This window comes from Aulonocara sp. 'chitande type north' Nkhata Bay, linkage group LG7, assembly GCF_057382095.1.
Source record: "Aulonocara sp. 'chitande type north' Nkhata Bay isolate Kocher_YH1m ecotype deep benthic linkage group LG7, A_spYH_male_GT1.1, whole genome shotgun sequence".
Taxonomy (NCBI): Eukaryota; Metazoa; Chordata; class Actinopteri; order Cichliformes; family Cichlidae; genus Aulonocara; species Aulonocara sp. 'chitande type north' Nkhata Bay.
In genome coordinates, this window is record NC_141350.1 from 9,768,547 (window position 1) to 9,792,281 (window position 23,735).

Below are 23,735 nucleotides of genomic sequence, written 5' to 3' on the forward strand. Positions count from 1 at the left end.
ACAGCTCACCTTGTAACTGTGTAGGCACGGCTTATGCAGTATCACTGTTTTGTAAACCCATTCCCAGATGGCATTTGTGCTCTTTACCCTCCACTCTGTCTGGCAGCACTCCTCTTTCCTTTTTCAGACCTTCAGTTTCTGAGTTTTGGATATGCTATATGAAGTGATCCAGTGAGGAACAAACAACACAAAGGAAAAATGTGCCAAAAAGTAAATAAACTTTTCACTGTATATTTGTCTTTGCTTTAGGACTATCTTAGTTACAGCACTCTAAAGCTGTTAGATAACATGATAACATGGTGCCATCTCCTGGAAATCTTGAGAACAGATGTTTGTTAGATCCTTCTGTATTTTCCTGCAGCTGGAAGTACAGTCATTACTTTTATTTTTTGAAGAAGTAGTACATATATATATATATATATTCTCATATTAATTAATATCTGTATTATTAAATTATTGATTTAAATGAAATTTGGAGACAACTGCTTGATTTACTGTGATAAAGGGTGAACATATGCAGTCTGAAGTTTGACACAGCCTGGCCTGGTTAGGAGAATAAGTGCTGTACTAAATAACTGCTTGGACCGGTGGCTAAGATTACCACAGATACAGACTCAAAATGAGCAAAGTGTAACAGAAGTACACATCATTTGGTCAAATAATTTCCTTTGTCTTATTTTGTAATCAACAAAGCACAATCTACATAGTATAGGGGCAGCAGCGTGACCTTTTTTAAAAACCCACTGGAGTCCAGTGACCAAATGGAACCAGTGATCTTATCATCAAAAGGGTTTTTTTTCTTTCATTGTCAGTTTTCTCCTTGTTTGCACTGTGAAGTTTAGATTGGTGGATGTATCACTGCAACACCTCAGCCTTGTCTCACGGGTTAAGCTTCCCCTTATCGGCATCAAATGACCAGAAAACTCATCTGCAATTATTCTCCCTTTGCACACTTAAAAATATTCATATAAAAGTCCCTCTGTATTTTAATACACAAAATCCCGTGTACAAATATGAGTTAACCAGAAGCTACCTAGTATTCCTCATGCAGAGTAAGGGAGATAGTAAAGGTTGAGGCAAGATCTGAGATGTTGCCCAGGATATCTCCACCACAGAGATATATGTTTGTTATATTATGTAATAAATTTATAATTAAAACATGAAAGAGTTTGTCTACTTGTTTTGACTTCAGTCTCTTCAGTGGTTTATTGAACGGAAATACGACACAAAGGGTAAACATGCCAACATATCTACAGGATTTTGGACAATACTACTTTTACTTGTTTTGCACATCACCACAGTGGATCTTAAACAGCAAAACTATATAATATAGCCCCCCATTTTTTAGACACTCAAAAGTAAGATGATTTCCTACGATTGAGAGTCAGTTTGATGCCAGATGAGGCTGTTCAGTATCAGGTCCAAGGATCATCAAAGCAATTGAAGGAACCCATAATTAGGCTGAAAAATGCAAAACAATAGCATAAGACAAAGAGCACAAACTTAAGGAAGGGTCGGTCAAATCACCAACTTAATGGTACATTCTTAAAGGGAATAAATGTCTATTCAGTGACACTAAAAAGGCCCAAAAGATCACAGAAGACAACTAAAGTGGATGATTTCAGAATTCTTTCCTTGGTGGGGAAACCCTTAACATCTAACTAAGGCATAAATATTCATGAGGAAGTAGGCGTGCCGTCCATTAATCAGGAGATTTATATTATAGTTTATGAATGGAACTATAATGAGGTGCAATCCACTCGGTACACTCAAGGAAAAGAAGGCTATATTAGACTTTGTCATGAAACATCTAAGTATCCTGCACAGCTGTGGGGAAAAAAATCTGGTTGAACAGATAAAACTTTATGTCTATAGCATAAAGTGTGCTATAGAGAGCTCATCCGAACCATCATCATGCTCTCAGGAGGTAGATCTGGCTTCTTGCATCTGCATGACCTTGGGCAAGATACTCAACCCCAAGCTGTTTTCTGGTGCATCCAATGGAGTATGAGAGCACTTAGAAAAAAGTTATTATGTGAATGAGGCATACTGTATAAAGCGCTTTGAGTGCTCCAGTTGTGTAGAGAAGCGCTATATAAGAATCAGTCCATCTACCGTCAGACAATGCTGTCTCATGGGCTTATATGGATACAGTGCAGCTGATGTGACCGGTGATAGAAGTGTACGGGGCTTTACTCTCTGCCCGGAATCAGCACGTCACATTCCAAATGGATAATGACCCAAAGCATACTGCAAAAGCAACCCAAGAGCTTCTCAGGGATATTTTTTAATTGCTAAGCCATAACTCTCGACACTCTTTTCATGAACTGAATACAGAATGGCCCACAAACAAGCAGAAACTGGAGGCATCTGCAGTGAAGGCCTAGTAGAGCAGCTCAAGTGAGCTGGGCTCTAGACTTAAGCACTGAGTGCAAAAGAAGTCTTACATCCAGTCTTTGTATTTAAAATGAGTGAAGTTTTCCAGACCTCTGAAAATGGGTGACCATGTATGAAAATGGCAATTATTCATAGACGCTAATGAAAAATTTCAAACACCTCTTGCATTAAAGTCTGCACATCTTGACTGATTTAAAATCCACTGTGGTGGCAAAAATACAAAATTGTGTAACTGCATAAATACATTTGTACCTAACTTTGAATATTAATTAATATCTCTGTTATTATCTACTCATATCACAGGCAGCTTGTTGTCATTTTCTTTTATAAAATGGTGATGAGTTGATTATTTAGTGCTCTGCTCCTATTGCTGCATTACAGCAAGATGGAAAGAGGCATGATAAAGATTTGGTTACATGGTACATTAAGTTCTCATTTATTGAAAAGATAAAAAACACAAAATTTAAATCATAAAATTAATGCAGTCGACAGATGCAGCTCCCCTGCTGGCACGGCACACAACACTACACACAAACACTGAGAACGGCAGCAAGTACAGTTCATAATCACATGTTCTCTTTGCTGTGCGAGTTACTTTTCAATGCTTCACATAGTAATTTTTTCACACTTAAGCAAACATTCATTTTCTACCTTAAGAATAGTAGATATTGTTCAAAGTATGAATGACAGCAGCTAAATGAGCTCTGTAAACAACAGAAATCCTATTCATTCCACCACATTTATTATTCCCGCTACCGTCACTAGACAGAATAGAGGGCAGTAATTTAAAACATCTATAGATTACCGTGCGCCATCCTCCAATCAATTAAAAAGCAGACCACCAAAATTACAATTAGCATTCCTGCTGATGGTGTCGGTCACGGAGATTAAGATGTCTTGACACCGGACAGAAGCAGCAGAAATGATCCTTCAGGTGTCATCAGAAATGTTTTAAACTAACTCTGGACTCTCTGCCTTCAATCCGTCCTCTTCTGCCTCTGAATTATCTTTCTTCTCGAGGTCAAAATTCTGTAAGAAAGCAGTGAATGGAGGATATCAGCACTATCACCAACAGTTATTAGTAAATTTTCTCATAACTACACTTTTTTTTGCCAAAAACAAATGCTGTTTGTACATTTTGTACATTTCTTTATATCATAAATTTGTAGTGATTTTGTTACAGCTTAAAAATCGGAACCACTTTAAATGACACAAGTGTAAAGAGGCAGTTGTAGTCTGCAGATGTTAACTAGGTTTCACTTATTTTGAATGCACTAATCTGACAAATGATATTGATTTTTTTATGCTTTTAAATGTATTAAGAATTCTGATCTTTCAGTTTTGCCCATTGAAACTCGATTTCTTAACACTATTAGCAACGGGGGTTAAAGTGGGCTGGAATGATCCGGAACGGTGTTCCGGCACCTTCATTAAATGCGTAATTAAATCTGATAGGAAGAATAATAGCCACATAATACTGTTGAGAGATTTAATTTTTCATGTGCTGCAGCCTGGAGGTGCTTCCAGCTGACAGCATGTAGTAATAAGAAAATAATGACATCCCACAGTCTCACTTACACCCTAAACACACACCTCTTCACTTTGTATCCCTGTGGTGCGTTCACGGTGCAGATGTAAATAAAGTTGTGGTTCTGAAATTTGTAGGAAGTGATTTCAAATGCTGCTTTCACACAGCTCAACAAACATCACCAAATTCAAACAGCTTTTCTGCAGATTGTACCATAGTGTGTTTTGTTACCTAAATCTACAGTTGCTGTATTTCCCAGGGAGAGATAAAGACTGGATGGGAGAGGAAGATGAATCATTTTCAAAGGTAAGAACTGCTCAGCAAGCAACATTTTATAAAGCTGAAATTTAAAACTTACTTGTAAAGTCCTAATTCATTTCAGAAACAGGGATTGGATATAAAGATGATGTGTTACTGAAGTTATGTATTTTTCATAATGCGAAATGTCTTGCTAAACAAATTAAAGTACAATATTTTTTGTTATTCAAAGTTTGCATGAAAACAGGTTAGTTTGCAATACTGTGGTAAAGTAGACAGTGATGCACTAAGTTGAATGGGTTGCAGTGCAGACTGTGGTGTAAATGTAAGCTCTTGATGCTACATTAGACATTAGATTAAATTCACTCACTAAATTCAAACTTTCCTACTAATTTTATATAGTCTATGAGTTGGAAATCAGATATAACTTAAGCAACATCTGCTTATATCTTGTTGAATTCAGTCAGCTAAATCCAAGATCAGTGAGTCTCAGCAGCAATACAAACTGTGACTAGTTTCTAAGTAACTTTTCCCCATGCTGCACACCTAATCTTAGGATTCCACCTCTTTTCACCTCTCCATCTTTGATATCCAGTATATATATATAGTTCGTCACTAGTCCTAACTCTATGATTGTTGATTTTGAGTAGAGAGGATCTCCAGTAATCATATTAAAACAACAAAGGACAATAATGAACTCATTATATTTCCTACTTTAAGTACCGCACAATCAAATATTTAATTCTTTGAAGTTAAAATTCTACAGTTGCTTAAGGACAAGCACATTAGTAATCAGAGAAGCTAGTGTACCTCTAATTCTTGCATCACTTCATCCATGAAGTCACTGGGGTTTTGCTTGTACTCCACTGCTCTTTTGATCATGTCTCTGAACATCTGACGAAAGAGGTACAGTCAGAGCTATCAGACGGCAGTAGAAGTTCAGGTGGTGTGAACATGTTATAATGACTACACTGACTGAAGTTGATAATTGGCTTATAAAATGAACACTTTCACTCCAGTCATATTATGTAAAACAGCAGGAGAAGAAAGAAACCTGCTCAGACCTTAACTACATTGGTTCCATCAGCTGCTGACACAAAGTAAAACGGGAGTCCTTGCTTCTTCCCGAAATTGAAGCTTCTTTGAGTGACCTTCATGTCGGCTGCAGATGTGGAAAAACAATCACAATCACAAAGTCCAGTTTGCTGGACAAAACAGTTAAAAAAAAAATACTGCAACCTAAAGAAATCATGTCACACATCGAACTCTAACATTACCATTGCATACAGTCATTACAAGAACTCCACACCAACTTTAATGTGCAGACTCACCATCAATTTTGTTGGCAACAACACAGCAGGGTATCTCTGGTCTGTACTCTCTTAGTTCCTTATACCAGTTGACTAAATTCTTATATGTGAGCTTCCTTTGAACATCAAAAACCTTAAAAAAAGAAAAAAAAAAGAAAAAAAAAGATGAAAGATTTAGCAAAAGTTCACCTTGGTTGCTGACAACATAGTTACATTTTTCAGACTATTTTTAATCCTCACTTCTTCATGCACACTTGAATGTGTTCTTACCATAATGCATGCATGTGCTTTGTGGTAGTATGAAGGATGCATGTTTTGAAACCTCTCCTGACCAGCAGTGTCCCAGAAATCTTTGGATCAAAATAATAAAAAAAGAATTTGGTAATTTAAGATTTGCAGATTATTATTTTAAACTGGTTTCAAATATTTTATGTTGTCACAGCAAGTGCATGGTACTTACCAACTGCTATGGTCTTGTCTCCTACAGTGGCTGCGTGTTTGTAGAGAGTCAAGGCATAGGTTGACAACTGCTGGGGACGACTGCACGAGGAGTTAAGGATCTTAACAATATGCAACTTGTTTCTTCAAAGCATCTTAAGGCTAAGAGAATCTTTTTCCAAGTCTTTGTTCCTAGCCCACCTGCTTGAATTTAAAATTAAGTACTCAATTTATAAATTGCTTCTTCGTCTTCTTCTTTTGACTGCTCCCTTTAGGGGTTACAACAGTGCAGCCATCTCACTTCAAAACTAGTGTCTTTGTTTCTTTTATTGTTGAAATTTTACTATGTTTGTCTAAAACAGGTCTCTCTTGTGTAATAGACATTGGCTGGGATTCCCTATATAAATAAAAGTTAAATAAAATCTTCCTCTGTCACAGCAACCATCCACAGGGCCTCCTTCACTACATCCATAAACCTCCATTGAGGTGTCTCTCTTTTCCACCTGTCTGGGAGCTCCACATTCAACATCCTTTGTCCAGTGTATCCACTATCCCTCCTCATCACATGTCCAAATGCTCTCAGGCATGCCTCTCTCACTATGTCTCCAAATTGCTTAACCTGCGTTGTCGCCCTAACTGCATTGTCCTCTAATGAAGTCATTTCTAATTCTGTCCATTCTCATCCCTCCCAATGAAAATCTTAGCATTTATCTTTCCAACCTTCCTTCATATCTACCTCCTGTCTTTCTATTAATGCCACTGTCTCCAATCCATACGCCATAACAGGTCTCACTACCATCTTGTAAACCTTCCAGTTGACTCTTGCTGCTACCCTGACATGTGTCTTCACCCATTCCACCACACCAGCACTCTCTTCTGCAACTCTCTTGTGCGCTGTTTGTTGCTTGGGATGGTTGACCACCAAAGGTATTTAAACACATCTACCTTCACTACCCTTACTGTTACTCCTGTTTACCTCTCATTCGCAAACATGTATTCTGTCTTGCCTCTATTGACTTCAATTCCATTTCTCTCCGGTGCATACCTCCAACCCCTCTTCCACCTGGTCATCTGTCACTCCTACACCTACCTCACCACTGTCTCGCTGTCCTCATATATGTCCTGCATCAGCCTCACAACACTTCTCTACCACTCTCGTTCTTCACGCAGTACCACAGTTCCTCTCTTGGCACCCTGTCACCTGCTTTTTCTAGATCCACAAAGAACTGTATAAACTGCTAAAGGATACTATTCGTCCATGAGAAACCTCTCCATTAGCCTGCGAAAGAAGGAGAAAAGTGCCAACCCCACAATGTTAGGAAAGCTCAAATGTTGTTGATCGCTGCTTCCAGCTAATACTCACTTAGATTTACCAACTGCGCTGTCTCCCAAGCAGATGATCTTCACCTGTTCGTCCGCATCGTATTTCTTTTGGTCCAGTTCAGGGATGCTGCCAGCGTCAACAGCCATATCTCCCTTTTTGATTGCTGCTATAAATACCTGAAAGAAATTCCGTTATGCTCCCACAGGAGCTCCGATAGACGGATAATACCCAAGGAGTATTAGCTAGCTTGCCATTAGTTACTTGAGGTTCGCCTTTACTTCACTTATTCCTGGTTCGTCACGGTTCACGTCAGTAAAAACAGATGCTCACAGAAACTGACAACAAAACTGAGCCCGTCACTGATTACATTCTCTTTCTGAAGTGCTGAAGTGTACCTTTCACAGCGCACTCAGGAGGGAACGATTGTTAATCGCAAGTAAGCTAACAGAACTAGCGTTGGCTGCAGTTGTTAAGCCCGGTTAAACGTCGCTTGTTATCGCGTGAATATCATTCTTTCCCGATATGAAAAGGTGAACGATTTCCTTCATTTATCAGGGTTAACAGGTAGCTCAAGTTTGTAAATGTGCGACGTCCCCGACAATTTTCGTTTCTATGCAACGGGGACGCCCGCAGGACCACTTCGCACTGTATCCGGCTGTCTTTACAGGTGCCTGTCTAAAATCCTCAGTCATTCGCCTCTTCTTCTTCTTCTTCTTCTTCTTCTTCTTCTTCTTCTAAGGAGTTTTTGGAGGTTCACAAACAACGATGTGGTGCATTACCGCCACCAACTGGTTTGGAGTGTGGACCAGAATCCTCTCATACCAAATAATGAAAATGAATAAATTTCTTCCTGATATTTTTTGACAATGCAACAGAAAATGTTGAATGGTTTCACTTATTCCACAGCGACTAAATTTCCCCATTTCATGTTTCCCTATAATGAATAGTGAACTGTTTAATCCAGTGTGTCCAAATCTGATTCGAGATATTATTGTCTCTTCTCTTCTGGTTTTCCTTTGAATAGAATAAAACTATCTCCCCGTCCTCTCCTCCTCACACCACTTTTGCCATCTTTCCCTCATTTTCTGTTTTATCGTGCTCCTCATTTCAGTTTTGCTAATACTGCTATGTAAACCGACTTGATCTCCTTTAGCAGCCTGCGTTGCAATTTTATCTGCCACCTCATTGACAATAAAATAATGTGCTGGTATCCAGACAAATTTAGCAATCACTCCCATCCAATGACTGTAGAAAACAGCAGTTTGTCTGGTCAGGCTTCTGAAGGACTGTTATCCAAGCAGGCCAATGATGAACTAGAGTCTGAAAGTAGTGGTGCTACTGGTAATGGGACTACTGGGCTTATATTAATTTGATCTTTTTGAATTTCTATTGCTTTCTGGGTTGCTGTCCACCCAAAACTCTTTGACTTCTTTACCTCTTTCTCCTAACAAGGAGCCCTGTTCAATTCTGTTTGTGTAAATTATATATTTAGTAAATCATTAGTATCTCCCTCTTGTCTTAATAATTATCCATTCTCTGCCAATGTCTGTCCTTTTCTTCTTTTCCTTTCCATCGATTTTGTCTGAACTATGAATTTTAGCAAATGATTTTGCCATGATATTAGCCTTCTCTTCGTTTCTAATTGCTGTTATATCTCCATCACTCAGGATTGGATACCTATAATCTCTTTTAATCCCAATCATTTCCCTTATCATTGACCATTCCTGATTTATTTTAGTCTGTCTTCCTGCTGAATTACAGAAATTCCTCCACAAATCTCTCTTTGCATTTTTTACAACTCTTCTCAAATTACCCTGTAACCTTTTATACTCAATAAGGTTCTGAGCGTTACAATTTCTTTTCAACATTTTGAAAGCTTTATTTCGAGCCTTAATTGCTTCATCACATTTCTTTGTCCACCACGGTAGTCTTCTTCTTGGTCTTACCTCCTTTCTCCTTTATAAATCAATTTGCTGCTGATTTATAAAATGGCACAACACACAGATAAATTAAAATCATCAACACCAACACTTAAATCAACTTTTTGTAACTCCTGTTCACTTATGAGCCTAAACGATTCCCAATCAGTGCTACTGAAACACATCTCTACTGCTCCCATTCCATACTCTTCCACATTCAAACTTATTTCTGTCATTATAGGATCGTGATCACTACCTATTGTGTTATCTCTAATTACTTTCCATCTACTAATGCCTGCTAGTGACTCTGAAACCAAAGTGAGATCAATTACTTCTTCTGTACCCGCTCTTGCATTCACTCTTGTTCCACTTCAATCATTCAAACATACATACTTTTTGTTTTCCGTGAGTTCCTCAGTTACATTTCCATTCTCATTATTATACAGGGAGTGCAGAATTATTAGGCAAGTTGTATTTTTGAGGAATAATTTTATTATTGAACAACAACCATGTTCTCAATGAACCCAAAAAACTCATTAATATCAAAGCTGAATGTTTTTGGAAGTAGTTTGTAGTTTGTTTTTAGTTTTAGCTATTTTAGGGGGATATCTGTGTGTGCAGGTGACTATTACTGTGCATAATTATTAGGCAACTTAACAAAAAACAAATATATACCCATTTCAATTATTTATTTTTACCAGTGAAACCAATATAACATCTCCACATTCACAAATATACATTTCTGACATTCAAAAACAAAACAAAAACAAATCAGCGACCAATATAGCCACCTTTCTTTGCAAGGACACTCAAAAGCCTGCCATCCATGGATTCTGTCAGTGTTTTGATCTGTTCACCATCAACATTGCGTGCAGCAGCAACCACAGCCTCCCAGACACTGTTCAGAGAGGTGTACTGTTTTCCCTCCTTGTAAATCTCACATTTGATGATGGACCACAGGTTCTCAATGGGGTTCAGATCAGGTGAACAAGGAGGCCATGTCATTAGTTTTTCTTCTTTTATACCCTTTCTTGCCAGCCACGCTGTGGTGTACTTGGACCCGTGTGATGGAGCATTGTCCTGCATGAAAATCGTGTTTTTCTTGAAGGATGCAGACTTCTTCCTGTACCACTGCTTGAAGAAGGTGTCTTCCAGGAACTGGCAGTAGGACTGGGAGTTGAGCTTGACTCCATCCTCAACCCGAAAAGGCCCCACAAGCTCATCTTTGATGGTACCAGCCCAAACCAGTACTCCACCTCCACCTTGCTGGCGTCTGAGTCGGACTGGAGCTCTCTGCCCTTTACCAATCCAGCCACGGGCCCATCCATCTGGCCCATCAAGACTCACTCTCATTTCATCAGTCCATAAAACCTTAGAAAAACCAGTCTTGAGATATTTCTTGGCCCAGTCTTGACGTTTCAGCTTGTGTGTCTTGTTCAGTGGTGGTCGTCTTTCAGCCTTTCTTACCTTGGCCATGTCTCTGAGTATTGCACACCTTGTGCTTTTGGGCATTCCAGTGATGTTGCAGCTCTGAAATATGGCCAAACTGGTGGCAAGTGGCATCTTGGCAGCTGCACGCTTGACTTTTCTCAGTTCATGGGCAGTTATTTTGCGCCTTGGTTTTTCCACACGCTTCTTGCGACCCTGTTGACTATTTTGAATGAAACGCTTGATTGTTCGATGATCACGCTTCAGAAGCTTTGCAATTTTGAGACTGCTGCATCCCTCTGCAAGATATCTCACTATTTTTGACTTTTCTGAGCCTGTCAAGTCCTTCTTTTGACCCATTTTGCCAAAGGAAAGGATGTTGCCTAATAATTATGCACACCTGATATAGGGTGTTGATGTCATTAGACCACACCCCTTCTCATTACAGAGATGCACATCACCTAATATGCTTAATTGGTAGTAGGCTTTCGAGCCTATACAGCTTGGAGTAAGACAACATGCATGAAGAGGATGATGTGGACAAAATACTCATTTGCCTAATAATTCTGCACTCCCTGTAATTACCTCATGCTGTGCCGTGAGCATTAAAGTCTCCACACCATTCCACTTTTCCTTCTATGTACGTATCCATTTCTTCCATAAAATATAATGACAGCCTTTTATATGGATTGCAAAAATTAACAACTTTAATACTTCCTTTCTTTGTCCATGTTTCAATTACAATATATTTCAACTGCATACCTATTGCTAGAACTCTATACTGAATACCTTGTTCTACAAAAATTACACATCCTCCTCCTTTACTTTCTTTCCTATCTCTACCTACACTGCTATATCCTTTGATTACAAAATCTAAATTTGGTGTGAGCCATGTTTCCTGGATGCAAATGATATCAGGTGTCTTATTAAAAAGAATTTTATGAATCCTTTAAACTCTTGTCCATTTTCTAATAAACTTCTGGAATTCTATTGCAACATAATCGTATTATCTTCTCTTGTGATGTTCCTGGCTTCCCATCTTCCCTGGTCTTTTGTGTATATGTTCCCATGAAATCCCTCTCATAAATGATTGTGCTCCCCTCACAACCATTTAGATTTTTTCTGTCTTGTATTTTACTTGATCAGCACAGTTGACTACATATGCAATGAATATCTTTTCCACTGTGCTTTCAGTATCTGTTCTGTCTAATTGAGTCAAACCTGGTGATGACATCTGTTGAAGTCTTCCTATCTCCGTTTTTCCTTTCTGTTTTTGCACCTTTTAACAGCCTCGGCATAGCTTATGTTGTTACCCGCTTTAACCTGCACAACCTCAGTGGTCTTCTTCCTAGCTTCACATTCCTCATATATCACCATGTGCTTTCCTCCAACACTAAAAAATGTATCTGGCCCAATATTTCTCATACCTATGTTTATCCACACACCTAGTACACCTTTACTGTCCTCTGTAGAGTGCTGCTATATGCCAATATCGCTGACAGTTGTAGCATGTAAGAGGGGGAGAAATATATGACCAAACTATGAAACACATGAATTCTATTTTGACTTTTTCTGGAAGCATAGGTTCTTAAAAGGTTTTACATACATATTAAAAAAATGGCTACTTTTTTTTTTTTTTTTTTTTTTACCAGGTCCTAGTACTGGGTCCATTTGTTTATAGAAGGAAAGGTCAAATGCAGAAGCAGTGTGTGAAACAATAAGCACACTAAAAATCATTAAATTACATCTAAAATACAGGGTGGGCCATTTATATGGATACACCGTAATAACAAGGTTATGGTTGGTGATATTAAAGTCCTGTTTGTGGCACATTAGTATATGTGAGGGGGCAAACTCCTCAAGGACCATGTGACCATGGTGGCCATTTAGAAGTCGGCCATCTTGGATACAACTTTTGTTTTTTCAATAGGAAGAGGGCCATGTGACACATCAAACTTATTGGTGATGTCACAAGAAAAACAATGGTGTGCTTGGTTTCAACGTAACTTTATTCTTTCATGAGCTTGAGGACTTTAATATCACCAACCATTCCCATGTCATTACGGTGTATCCATATAAATGGCCCACCCTGTAGTAGGGGTTATTAGCCATTTTGTTGGGCATGTTTCACAGTGGGTACTCTATCTTGTCATATTTGGAATGAAAAAACAGTGTAACTACAGTACTGATTTGGTTGCCTCTAACCAGCTTTAGCAGCAATAATTTGAAGTAATCAGTGACCCAGTTTTGGCCATGCTTAATTCATAGGACAGATGGCATCACATTTGATTCTACAAAACTTTGCTATACAACAAAACCTAGGAAAGATGCCCAAGATGCAAAGTCCCCAAGTCCTGTGGCTCCAAAACCAGCCAACATCATCACTCCTCCACCACTGTGTTTGACTGTTGGTATGAGGTGTTTGTACTGATATGCTCTCTTTAGTTTTCTTTAAATGTGGTGCTGTGAACTTTGGTCTTCTCTGTCCAAAGAAGATATTTCCAGGAGTCTTGTGGTTCGTTGAGATGCAAAACTAAGCTTTGCTGCAGTGCTCTTTTTAGAGAAAAGGGGGCTTCAGTGAAGCCATGCTTGTTCAGCCTTTTTTGGATTGTGGTGCCATAAACTTTAAACATGATATAACTCAGGCCTGTAGAGTCTGAGATGTAGTGCTTGGATTTCTTTGCAGTTTGTCTGAGCATTGCAATGTCTAACTTTGGGTTGATTTTGCTGGGAAATACATTCCTACAAAGACAAATATCTGGCAACTGCCTTGAATAGTTTTTCTCACTGTAGAATTAAATTGTTTGGAAATGTCCTTATAACCCATCACAGAGTGTACTAGTGTAAGCGTGTACTTAGGTTTTCACAGGATTGCATGGAGTTCTCTGAAAACCCTTTTCACAGCTCTATTAGGCAGTTTCACACACTTTTTTTCTTTTCACATAAAGCCAACAATCTGCTTCATAAGCTGCTAGTATTTGGCCAAATATAAAAGCAAAATAACATTATTCTTGCACATAGGCTATGTCTACAGGTATTAAATCTTCTGTATCGGCTGACTTTAACAATTTAGTGGCTCTGTGGATAATATAAATAGCAAAAGCAAAATATCACTGATCATGTAGTTTGTATGTATCATACAGCCTGGTATGAAAGTTGGATGCACATTAAAGTGGCACTTTGCAAAATACCAAATGGCTAACTCAGGAATTGGGATTGCAGAGGTTCTGCTATAAACTGTGCAAAAGGCTAAACCGTAACCTGGAAATTCCACAAAGTTGAGACATAAGACAGAAACAGTAAATTTATCTTATTCTGTAAAAAGACGAGCAATTTCTTAAAGTATTTTTTCCTTAACTGACCTCAAATATGACAAATGGAGAAATCTGGCCTAAATTCTTTGGCATCAAAATACAATCTCACTGTTGCGCTGAGCAGTTTGTATTTTATGCTTTATTGAAAAACTTCTGTGGTCATTTCCAGTTAAATTAAGAGATGACAGAGGACACTATTCCATAACATTCCCAGGAGCTGGTAGGATGTACTCAGAATGACGCAATCCAAAGGTAAAGCTCGGGGCTTTGGTTTTTGTGAGGTTTACCTAGGAAGGAAAAATCTTGATGAATAAAAAATGTTCATATTTGTGGAGCATTTAGGATAATAAGAACACGACATGATCAGGTTTCTTACTTGCTCAGGGTTGTATGCTCCTGGTCCTGGTTTCGCTGTGGTTTCACCGGGAGTGAAGTTGCGGCCTGTCATGCTGAATTGAGGAGGCTTCTGCCCATAAATACTGGGGTCCACAACTTTATAGGCAGCAGGGCCAGGAGTCTGCGGCCAAGAGAAACAAAAGTATAGACAACAACAGTAAACCACAGTTGCTAGGGTTTTTTTTGTTTTGGTTTGGTTTCAGCTTTTTAGGGTTTGCTTGAGTAACTTTTATACCTGTATGTAACCAGTCTGGCCTCACACTGTCCTGCTACAGTCTGTGTTGTGGTTATGGTTTTGTTTCATATACATAGGGAATAGAGCCTGATGGAGGATTTTTAAGATACCAATATTTGGCAATTTATTTTTTTTCTGTCAGACACATGGAACATAAACAGATTTTCCTAGCATTTGTTGCGTATCATCACTTATGAGTCCTTACTTAGATAATATGACAGTGCAGTTTAAAAATAAACTTGTTCTCTGCTCCAACAAGCTGTAGGTTACTCATTTACAATCTGCCTATAGCTGCTTGGATCAGCTGGTTGTTGTATTTGTGGATTTGCAAACACCTGTTGCCAACAGGTAAGTTACAAAGTGCCCTCTAGTTGACAAACTACACAATATCAACAACCACAAGATGGTTGAAGGGTGTTTCTCCCTTCTCATCTTAACTTGTCTTAGCAAATTTCACTTATGAGCCATTTCAAAAGTAGATCAGTAAATGAGATAAAATAGAAAATTTGTTAATATATAATCATGATGCAATGCAATTTCTGTGCAGGTTTTTATATGTGCTTTGTATATATTTTTGGAATTTGAGTAATGAAATTTAATGTGATGGCACACACCTTATCAGTCAGCTAGTGGTCCTGTTGGGGGAGAGGTGTAATAGCTATATATAATAGCTACAATGATTTAGATAAATTTTAATGGAAGTGAAATTTGCAATGAAATGCATTATATAACCATGTATAACCATTACAACTGTTAAACACTGTTTTTACTAGTCACATGAAAAAGTTTTTCACAGGCCAGTCTGAGCACCTCTACAAAAACAGACATTTCAGGCCTCAGTTAGCAGGTTAAATGAAAAAGTTCATGACAGTAGAATTAGAGAACAAAGGAATAAGCACAGCTTGTTTGGAAGTGTTGCCAAAAGAAATAGTCTTCTCTATTAAAAAAAAACGTGGCAGCATGGTTTTCATGTGTAATTTTGCATTGGATCAAACCACAAGACTTCCAGAACAATTCTTAACAGACAACAAAGACCAGTGTTGGAGATGTTCGTCCATACCGCACAGCACCACATTTGGAGAAAACAAAACAGCGTATCAGCACAAATGCCTTAAAGGGGCTTTAAAAGAGCTGTGCATAAAGGAATGCCTGCAGACTTCTATGAACTGAAGCAATATTGTAAAGAAGACTGAGATAAAATACCTCCACAATCATGTCAGAGAAACGTTATACAGGGAGCGATTACTCCATGTTGCTTCACGTTATTGCTGATGAAGGCTCTACAAGCTATCGAACCATGGGGCTTACTTAGTTTTTTAGAGGACTACATAGAGTGATGTGTAAACTCTATTTTTAATGATTATATTAACACCAAATCCTCATAACTACCACCAATATTAACCTGTATTAATTCAATAAATATTACTTAGAAGACATAAAAATTGTTTACAGCAAACTAATACAAACTCAGCCAAAAACAAACACTTTACACTAAAAAGACAAGATGTAAAGTTTATACACAGGTTTAATCTGTAAACAGGAGTACAGTGGGAAACTACTGGAACTGATGTCCATGAGAAGTCAAAGGTCACACAAAGAAACTAAAACCTCCCAATAATATAAATTCATTAAAAAATGACAAAATTTTTCAGGGAAATATAACTCTTAAAAGACATGTTACATATATAACTCTGCACCTTGCTTTGGTCATCATAGAAGGTTCCGATTTTGTTGCGGCCACGTAATGAGAAGCAGGGAGCAGAAGATGCAACCGCAGTGTTCCCTATCATGGGAGGCAGGGAATAGGTTGCAGGACCTGCAGTAGGAGCAAGAGATAAAGCTTACAGATTTTGTACTATGAAACTTTTTTATTCATAGTACAAATACAAAACAACAAATACATATTTTACCTGGTGTTTTGTTGCCACCTAATTCCTTGTGCCTGGCTAACAGTGAATAAGCAGGCGCAGCGCGGTAGATCCACTTTGCTGAGTGCTCTGGGGAATATTGACCTGACAGCAACAAAGAAATTTGTATAAAGACACTGAGACCAGGAGTAAAGCATCTTCATATGCGTTTAATGTGTTAGGAGTTCTGCTGACCTGGTCCAGGAGGCTCGAAGAACTTGGGCTCCTTTGGACGGCTGTGGAGTGAAAATGAAGGCATGCTGCTCAGGCCCTCTCTGGTCATGTTGGTGGGAATCAGGTATCTTGGCCCAGGGGAAACGTTATTATTGACCTCCTTACGACGCATCCCAAAGCTGAACATTGGGGCTTTGCATTTGGTAGGGTCGTGCTGAGACACACCTTTATCATAGAAGAAGAACACACCCTTATTGAATACTACTGCTACTACTAATAATAATAATTGTGCTGATAACAAAAAAAAAATTCTCTAACACTACCTGTGAGTCCAGGCAGTGCATACTTGGGCCCCGGGCTACCATAGAGGGCAGCTATAGGACCTCTTGGCTTGTGGGGCCTCCAGGTGCCAACCCAGGGATCAGCCTTCATCATTACCTTGACAGAGAAAGTCATGGAAAAAAAATAAAATGACTAAGGGGGGTTTGCACATTAAAAAAGAAAGAAAGAAAGAAAAAAAAGATAAAATCACTCATCCTTCTGTGGTATATATATATATTCAGCTGATCCCTTATTAACCACAGCAGGTAGGTCCACATGTTTGATTTAGCAGATTTGCCATGTCATGAAAGTGCATTACTATCGATGAAGGCTCTTTAAGCGTTTGCCAACTCAAAGTTCTTTCAAATCCTGCACCTTTCTGAGTGGCTCAGTAGTAACACGAGTGTGGCTTCACCTGGAACAGCAACACCACGGTGCTAATCATGGCAACAGATTTGGAACAATAATAACAATGACAACCATAACTCATTTCATATGTCATATGAATAACAACACTAACGCCTGAAAGAAACGTTAGTCATTTGCTAACTCGCACTGATTGAGCATAAGTGATCAATAATTATAAAACAGCTTTGCGCTCACCTGTGAAAACAAGCGCTAGCCATGTTAATGAGTTATATAAAGCATCGAGCTAAGTTCATGAATCATACATGGCTTTACTTACGCTTGACTTTTGTTTGACGGAGGCCTGGTTGATTATGTTTTTAACAGAAAAAGCTGTAAATCTTTCACCAAAAAAAGAAATAAAGAAAAACTGTTTCTACCGTTTGCGTTCCAAACTAACGAATCACTGACTGCTTTCAGTTTTATTCAGTTGGTGAAATAAAGTAAACAGATTCGTGATTTTTACCTCACAAAATCCCGATCCTGCTTAGAGTCCGTGACAGGCTTTTTCCACAGAAATGAGCATGTGCGCTGAACCCAAACACAGATTGTTTAATGGTTGTCAACTTCACTATGACAACGTTTCCATGGCAATGACTCTCTGACATTTATTCTTAATATGTGTTGGATATAATGTTCTTTAACCAGTTTGACCGATAAAAAAAATACTACTAATAATAATAATGAAAAAAAGGGAAAGGTTTCTAGTCAGCTCTGTTGGGGTGTCTTGGCTCCCTGGTATAATATCTGACTCACTCACATTTAACCAGAGACATGCAAGAAGTATATACATGCAATACATTATGCAGATGTTGTAAATGATTTATTAGGTATGAAATGCTGTTCTGCTACAGGGTCACACTGTGGGCACACTGCTTGGATTTAACCTCTTAGAACTAATGACAGGACCTGATATACTATTCAGTGCTAAACTCATTAAATGTTTGTTTTTTAATTCTAACTTTATTTCAAGTTTAACCACTTTTCTAGCACTCTATGCAGGACTGGTCCATGGCACAGATGTAGTTTTTACTCTTTGCCTGGTAACTGTTTCAAATACTTCAAATCATCTTAATCCACGGAAACAAACAAATATATGACTTAATCTTAATGCCCTCTACTGGAAATATCTTAGGCTTAATTTATAGACATTGGCACATTTTCATTGTCCCCTGTGAAGTGTGTAACAGTGTAAGCAGGACACATCATAAACAAAATATTTTAGTGCCAGAGGGGACAGTTACAATTGAAGCACATTAACACGGCTTAGACTGAAAGAGTAGAGCAGGTAATAGTTCTCGTTAGATTGTGTAGGTGATACTTTATTTCTTACATCTAAATCAGTATAGGTTATTAGCAATTTTGTTAGGCCCACATTTATTGTGAAATAGGGATATTTTAAAAAAGGGAAGATAAATATGAGACATGAAGGGGGAGGTTGGTCTTTATATATCAAATTCTGCTTTAAATGCACTCCAAAAACCAAACTGTAAAGGGCATTTTTCACAGTGGGTGCTCTATTTTGTCATATTTGGAATTAGGGAAAAAAGTGGCATCTCAGTGTGATGGCAAACACTTACAGGATCCTACAACTAAAGTAATTAGACAGAATTAAGCAATCATTTATTTAAGTGCTTGCACCTCAATTTTTTTTCCTCTGATTTGTCAAAATGTCTCTGTGGGGGGGGGGGGGGGGAAACCCCAACAACAACAATATGCAGTATCAGTTTTTGTTTCTGTATAAACTCTTGTCTTCAAAGTGTAGCATTGGTGCTGCAGGCTCTAGTGAAGTATCTGTAGTTGTGGAAGGTTTCTCTCAAAGTGGCCTTCATGACTTTCATTAGAGGTGCAAGGCTTTCCATTTCCTCTTGGGAGCGCTGTAAGATACATGTATATATGTGTGTTTATTTAAAAAAAAGGAAAATTATAACACTTGAAAAAAAGTTTTCATATTTAGAACAAATGCAACATGATTTACTCATTGAACTTCCACTCTGTCTTACCCTTGTAAGTGCCCGTATCAGGCGGTGAAGCACTGCCTCCTCTCTGTGTGGACAAAGGCTGGTGACTGTGCTCACGCAGCTCAGCAGACAGTAAATGGTGTGTCTCTGTGGCTGTAACAATGTAATATCCCAAATAACATCTTGCATCTAAGGAGATCTACGTATAAATGTATAAATGCTTAGTAAGAAAGCCCAGGAGATTGTTTGCTTACTTTCTTGAGCACACTGAGAGGATTCCTGTTGCTTGCTCTAATACTCAGTCTTTCTATGTCCTCGGCACTGAGGACAGGGTCCTGAATGAGATTGGAGAAAACCAATAAAAGTGAGAGACAAATGTTTACTGCAGTACAGGGTGCTTAATCAGAAATCCCTTGTGTGATGCCACTAACCCTCAGCTTCTCCAGCCAGGTCCACAAGAGACAGCAGAGAACATGAGGATCTGATTCAGTGACCAGCAGAGCCCAGCCACACTCACTACTATTCAGTTCCTCCTATAGAAAAAGTGAGTGGTAGTATTAATTCACTGATATGTTCTGATTCATAACAATGATTACTTGTTTGTTCGTTTTACCTGCAGCAGAGCCGACCTTTGCAGAACTGTTTCTCCTGGAGGACCCTGCTCTGACATTGCTTTAGCTACAGGACGAGCCGTCGAGGTCGGGCCTAGGTTATGTGGATTTCTGCACAGCTGCATGTGACATTGGTTAGAACACATCCACAGCAAAGCTTTCTTTACTGTTACCATTTTTAAAAATAAATGTAAGGTTACCTCCACATTGGAACTGTATTTGGGTAGAGCCTTTTTAGCCTTGCACTTTGACTGCTTAGCACAGCTGCTGTTTGTTCTCATGCTGGACACTGGAATATTGAGTATATGAGTTTCCTTTTTGGTGGTTTGGTAGCCTGATGAAAGCCCACCAAAAACTGGACTAACTGGTCTGAGATCAGTTCGCATACGTTCCGGCAAACACCAGTGGTTCTCATCTCCAAGAGCTGTGGTGCAGTATGGATTCAGCTCCGATCCCTTCAGTACAAAACGCAACAAAGGGGGACAAATCCTTTATAACCAGACCCATTTTACATTATTATTCAAGAATTTGAATAATTCTGTGTGCACAATTTTAAAATTTGACCTCATTTACCTTGATCTTGCTGAGATCAGAGTCACTGTAGCTGCGTTTGTCCATCAGTACCTCCCTCTTCCTCTCCAAGAATCCTAACGGGTCATCCCATGAGGACATTGACCCCGAACCTGCCCACGAGCTTCTATGACCTTCTCTCAGCAAGGGCAAGTACTGCTTGGACACCAGAGTCTCTCTCACAGTGCTGCTCAGGACCCTAAGTGCGGACCTCTTGTCCAGTTCAGTATAGACCTCTGGAGGTGAAGGAAGACCCAGAGCCAAGCAGGAGAGACGCACACACAGGAGGTACACCACCTAATCAAGTGGAAGTCAGAAAAGAGGAGAAGGTTAATTGCTCTACAATCCAGGCATTTCATGACACAGGATTAATGTATTATGATGACAAAATCCAGACCTTTGGTGTTTGTCTGAGATTGCGAGCCTCCTTGCCGTGCAGTAGGAGTGCTTGTCGGTTTAGATAGTGCTGCAGGGTGAAAGGGGCTCCGTGTCTCAGGCTAAGGTCTGGGTATTGAACCAGCTGTGTGCTAAGCAGGCGAGCAAAATCAAACACCTTGCTTATCTGTGCCCGGGTTTGGATAGAGCGAGGTCGTTTAATCCGCACAAAGTGGACGGCCTCACTCGGGCTGATGCGCAAGGTGTAGATTAAGTAGCAAGCTATCAGGACACCTGGCGATCAGGAACACAGCAAGAGCATTATATGTGGCCAATCTGCAACATGCAATACTTACTTACATGGAATATATTTTTAACCCTACCTGTCCTCCCCAGGCCTGCATGACAGTGCACGGCCACTCTTCCTTCCCTCACCGCAAAGGCAATAACCTTCACTGCGTCAATTAACCCAACAAGAGATGACACTCCAAAATCTGGCATCCCAAAGTTGTAAAAGTAAACTGCACATAAACATATGTACATAAGAATAGTGAGCTGAAGGAAAGAGCATTAAAGCCATCAGCATAATGTTTGCACACAAAATAAACTGTTTTCTGTATTGAAAATAAATATGCTTTGCTTTCAGTGTTTTAAGATCTCACTGTCATTGTCCATGAAGATCTGAGGAGAGTAGGTGAAACCACTTTCAGGGTCCAGAGGAGGTCCACAGTGAGCATGCTCGCCTGGGAGCTGCATGTTAACGATCGACCTGATGTTTAACCTGCAAATAAAGTCAAAAACTGGAGGAAACCTGCAGACACTTGGTGTTCATCTCAAAGGTTTTTTGTTTGTTACTTGCTATGTGTCCACAGTTCCAGAAGTTTTAAAACTACTACGATCGTCAAGTGTCGTTGTAAAAAAGTGATACAAGATGCTTTATGTCCTTCCTTTTTTGCAGTAATTACTGTAAGGTTGCAGGCGTCATGCATCAATTTACTACACAGACAATACTGACCAGTGATTACCTTTGAAACTGATCTATGATGTTGTACTTCTCAATTAGATAACTTGATGGTCTTGCCATGGCAACTATGTCATCTGTTACCCTGAGACAAGTAGAAGTTCACAGTCAGCATGGACTCCTTACCGTTTTGCGAAAACACGCGCAACACAAAATTATGTGTGAGATTGCCAAACACTCTCACCAGGAGGAGAAAATGCCTCGAATAACTTGCTGGTTCAGCTTCCAGCACTCTGGTCCCTCGTAGCGACAATCTTTACCTCCACAGGCCAGTAGACAGAGGAGCTTGGGTGGGATAGCTTTCACCAGATTCTCCCTGGCCTGGGAATAGGTGGGCTGTGGTACCGGTATGTGAGGGGTCAACGTCGGCATCATCCTGCACATGTAAAACCTGCAAATCAGCTTTTGCTAACGTATTATATCTGTGAAGGATGCCTCACCTGGAAGAAATAGCAGCTTCCTTCGTCCTTCAACTCTGACAAACATGCAGCTTGCAGTCTGACAGTATTTGTATTACTTTTAGCTGTCATTTTACTTACTGTGCAAGGATCTCATGTCTGAAAGTGTTCTGCTTTAAGAACAGTCCAACTATATTGTTTTTATATAGCTTCATATGTAATAAACAGCAATTAAATGTAATGCTTACCTTTCTGTTTATGTTAAGAAGTGATGGTTTAAATCCCATTTAATGTATTTCTATGAGGCTTTAAGAAATATGAAGAAAAAAACTGATCAACAAAGCAGAGTACACATGGGCTCATCTGTCTTGATGCACACCGCTTGCACTCACTCACAAAACTGTGTGATGACCCAGCTCCACTAAGCCTGATTAGCTGTCATAAATACATTAGAACAGACACTCATGCATCGTAGCAAGCCAATTATATCCTTACACCTTCACCTATAAACACTGTGTATGTCCTAATTACTTAGCACCTGGCGTCATACATGATTTTACTCCACTTGATATGCTGAGAAACTGTAACAAGCAGCAAAAGAGAGACTGTGTAAATGTTGTGCTTATACGGTGATCTCAGATCATCTCACACCAGATCAGTCTGACGACTATGGTAACTGATTTATTGAAAATTGATTGACTATAAAGTCTTCATGGCAGAAAATTGCCACACATTTTAATCTTATTGCACACTAAACTGCTGTGAATTGGAGATAAACGACGATATGTGCCCCTGGTTCTCTGTCTGTATATGACCACCTCCTGCACTACAAGCTGTTTGTGCAATAAATTCACTTCTCATTAGTACACTGGGATCTGCCCAGCCCGGGAGCCGCCACCAGTCCTCTCTGAGGCCTTTCCTAAACCGCAGCCTTACTTCATGCTCAAGCCATCTGCCAACATCTACTAGAAACACTGTCAAACTTAATGAGGATTTGGTCGCAGCTACTGACTCCCCTTTGACATTATCGCCCCCTGCAGTGCTGCAACAGTAACTACATGGTAATGATGAAAAGATGATAATACAACTTTTTTCTATCCCAATTAGGGCTCATCTCCCATTTAAAAAATGATTACTATATGCTGGATAAATTTCACACATCTGCTCCTGCTCAGCACAGGACATGCTGGGGGAACAGAGCTACATTACAAAGCTTTTATTTGAAAGCAATTTTATATTCTAGTCATTTAACATTTCGTGTCCACTTTTTACCCTTCCTCTTTACTTGACAGTGGTATTAATTTAAGCAGATGCTGTGAGTGAGCTGCTCTCCCTTTATGCCCTTTCCAGTGCACCATATGTCATTATACTTCTCTATTATTCAGTCCTTTCAACTTGAATCCCTGCATCTGACAGCCTGGCACTTAGCTTTGACATTTTCCATC

The 23,735-nt window shown here is 39.3% G+C and overlaps 3 protein-coding genes across 7 annotated transcripts; all 3 read right to left on the bottom strand.

Moving 5' to 3' along the window:
• Window positions 1-2,817: 2,817 nt before the first annotated feature.
• Window positions 2,818-7,932, bottom strand: rabl2 (RAB, member of RAS oncogene family-like 2). Its single transcript, XM_086298423.1, has 8 exons — window positions 7,295-7,932; window positions 7,181-7,210; window positions 5,954-6,033; window positions 5,764-5,843; window positions 5,515-5,626; window positions 5,248-5,345; window positions 4,994-5,077; window positions 2,818-3,426 (listed from the first exon to the last, which is right to left on the bottom strand). The coding sequence occupies exons 1-8, from the start codon at window positions 7,399-7,401 to the stop codon at window positions 3,349-3,351; spliced, it is 669 nt and encodes a 222-aa protein (XP_086154549.1). The 5' UTR covers window positions 7,402-7,932; the 3' UTR covers window positions 2,818-3,348.
• A 6,101-nt stretch (window positions 7,933-14,033) lies between these two features.
• Window positions 14,034-18,014, bottom strand: cimap1b (ciliary microtubule associated protein 1B). 3 transcript variants are annotated; one of them, XM_086298429.1, is made up of 7 exons: window positions 17,821-18,014; window positions 16,952-17,066; window positions 16,650-16,853; window positions 16,458-16,559; window positions 16,245-16,363; window positions 14,293-14,433; window positions 14,034-14,203 (listed from the first exon to the last, which is right to left on the bottom strand). In XM_086298429.1, the coding sequence occupies exons 2-7, from the start codon at window positions 17,061-17,063 to the stop codon at window positions 14,111-14,113; spliced, it is 771 nt and encodes a 256-aa protein (XP_086154555.1). In that variant the 5' UTR covers window positions 17,064-17,066; window positions 17,821-18,014; the 3' UTR covers window positions 14,034-14,110. The 3 variants fall into 3 exon arrangements, with proteins under 3 accessions (XP_086154555.1, XP_086154554.1, XP_086154553.1); XM_086298428.1 differs by lacking the exon at window positions 17,821-18,014 and adding an exon at window positions 17,635-17,788; XM_086298427.1 differs by lacking the exon at window positions 17,821-18,014 and having other exon boundaries at window positions 16,952-17,099.
• Window positions 18,015-18,164: 150 nt separating this feature from the next.
• On the bottom strand, window positions 18,165-22,697 carry LOC147324559 (protein tyrosine phosphatase domain-containing protein 1). 3 transcript variants are annotated; one of them, XM_086298426.1, is made up of 13 exons: window positions 22,539-22,697; window positions 22,077-22,268; window positions 21,897-21,977; window positions 21,534-21,652; window positions 21,255-21,392; window positions 20,894-21,165; window positions 20,500-20,793; window positions 20,127-20,381; window positions 19,929-20,045; window positions 19,747-19,848; window positions 19,570-19,650; window positions 19,358-19,468; window positions 18,165-19,231 (listed from the first exon to the last, which is right to left on the bottom strand). In XM_086298426.1, exons 2-13 carry the CDS (start codon window positions 22,265-22,267, stop codon window positions 19,109-19,111), a joined length of 1,884 nt encoding a protein of 627 aa, XP_086154552.1. In that variant the 5' UTR covers window position 22,268; window positions 22,539-22,697; the 3' UTR covers window positions 18,165-19,108. The 3 variants fall into 3 exon arrangements, with proteins under 3 accessions (XP_086154552.1, XP_086154551.1, XP_086154550.1); XM_086298425.1 differs by lacking the exon at window positions 22,539-22,697 and having other exon boundaries at window positions 22,077-22,276; XM_086298424.1 differs by lacking the exon at window positions 22,539-22,697 and having other exon boundaries at window positions 19,929-20,381; window positions 22,077-22,276.
• Between the last annotated feature and the right edge of the window lie 1,038 nt (window positions 22,698-23,735).

Bases quoted from the DNA above. Each gene is read 5' to 3' on its own strand.
- rabl2 (XM_086298423.1), bottom strand. From the start codon at position 7,401: ATGGCTGTTGACGCTGGCAGCATCCCTGAACTGGACCAAAAGAAATAC. The intron at 7,211-7,294 runs GTGAGTATTAGC...CTTCTTTCGCAG, and splicing joins AGCGCAGTTGGTAAATCTAA to GCTAATGGAGAGGTTTCTCA. The intron at 6,034-7,180 runs GTATCCTTTAGC...CTCCTCGTGCAG, and splicing joins AGGTTTCTCATGGACGAATA to TCGTCCCCAGCAGTTGTCAA.
- LOC147324559 (XM_086298424.1), bottom strand. From the start codon at position 22,276: ATGTGCAGGATGATGCCGACGTTGACCCCTCACATACCGGTACCACAG. The intron at 19,651-19,746 runs GTTAGTGGCATC...AATCTCATTCAG, and splicing joins CCTGGCTGGAGAAGCTGAGG to GACCCTGTCCTCAGTGCCGA. The intron at 19,232-19,357 runs GTAAGACAGAGT...TGTATCTTACAG, and splicing joins TGATACGGGCACTTACAAGG to CGCTCCCAAGAGGAAATGGA.
- cimap1b (XM_086298427.1), bottom strand. From the start codon at position 17,084: ATGACTTTCTCTGTCAAGGTAATGATGAAGGCTGATCCCTGGGTTGGC. The intron at 16,854-16,951 runs GTAGTGTTAGAG...TCTATGATAAAG, and splicing joins TGCACTGCCTGGACTCACAG to GTGTGTCTCAGCACGACCCT. The intron at 14,434-16,244 runs GTGCAGAGTTAT...TCTTGGCCGCAG, and splicing joins TCTATGATGACCAAAGCAAG to ACTCCTGGCCCTGCTGCCTA.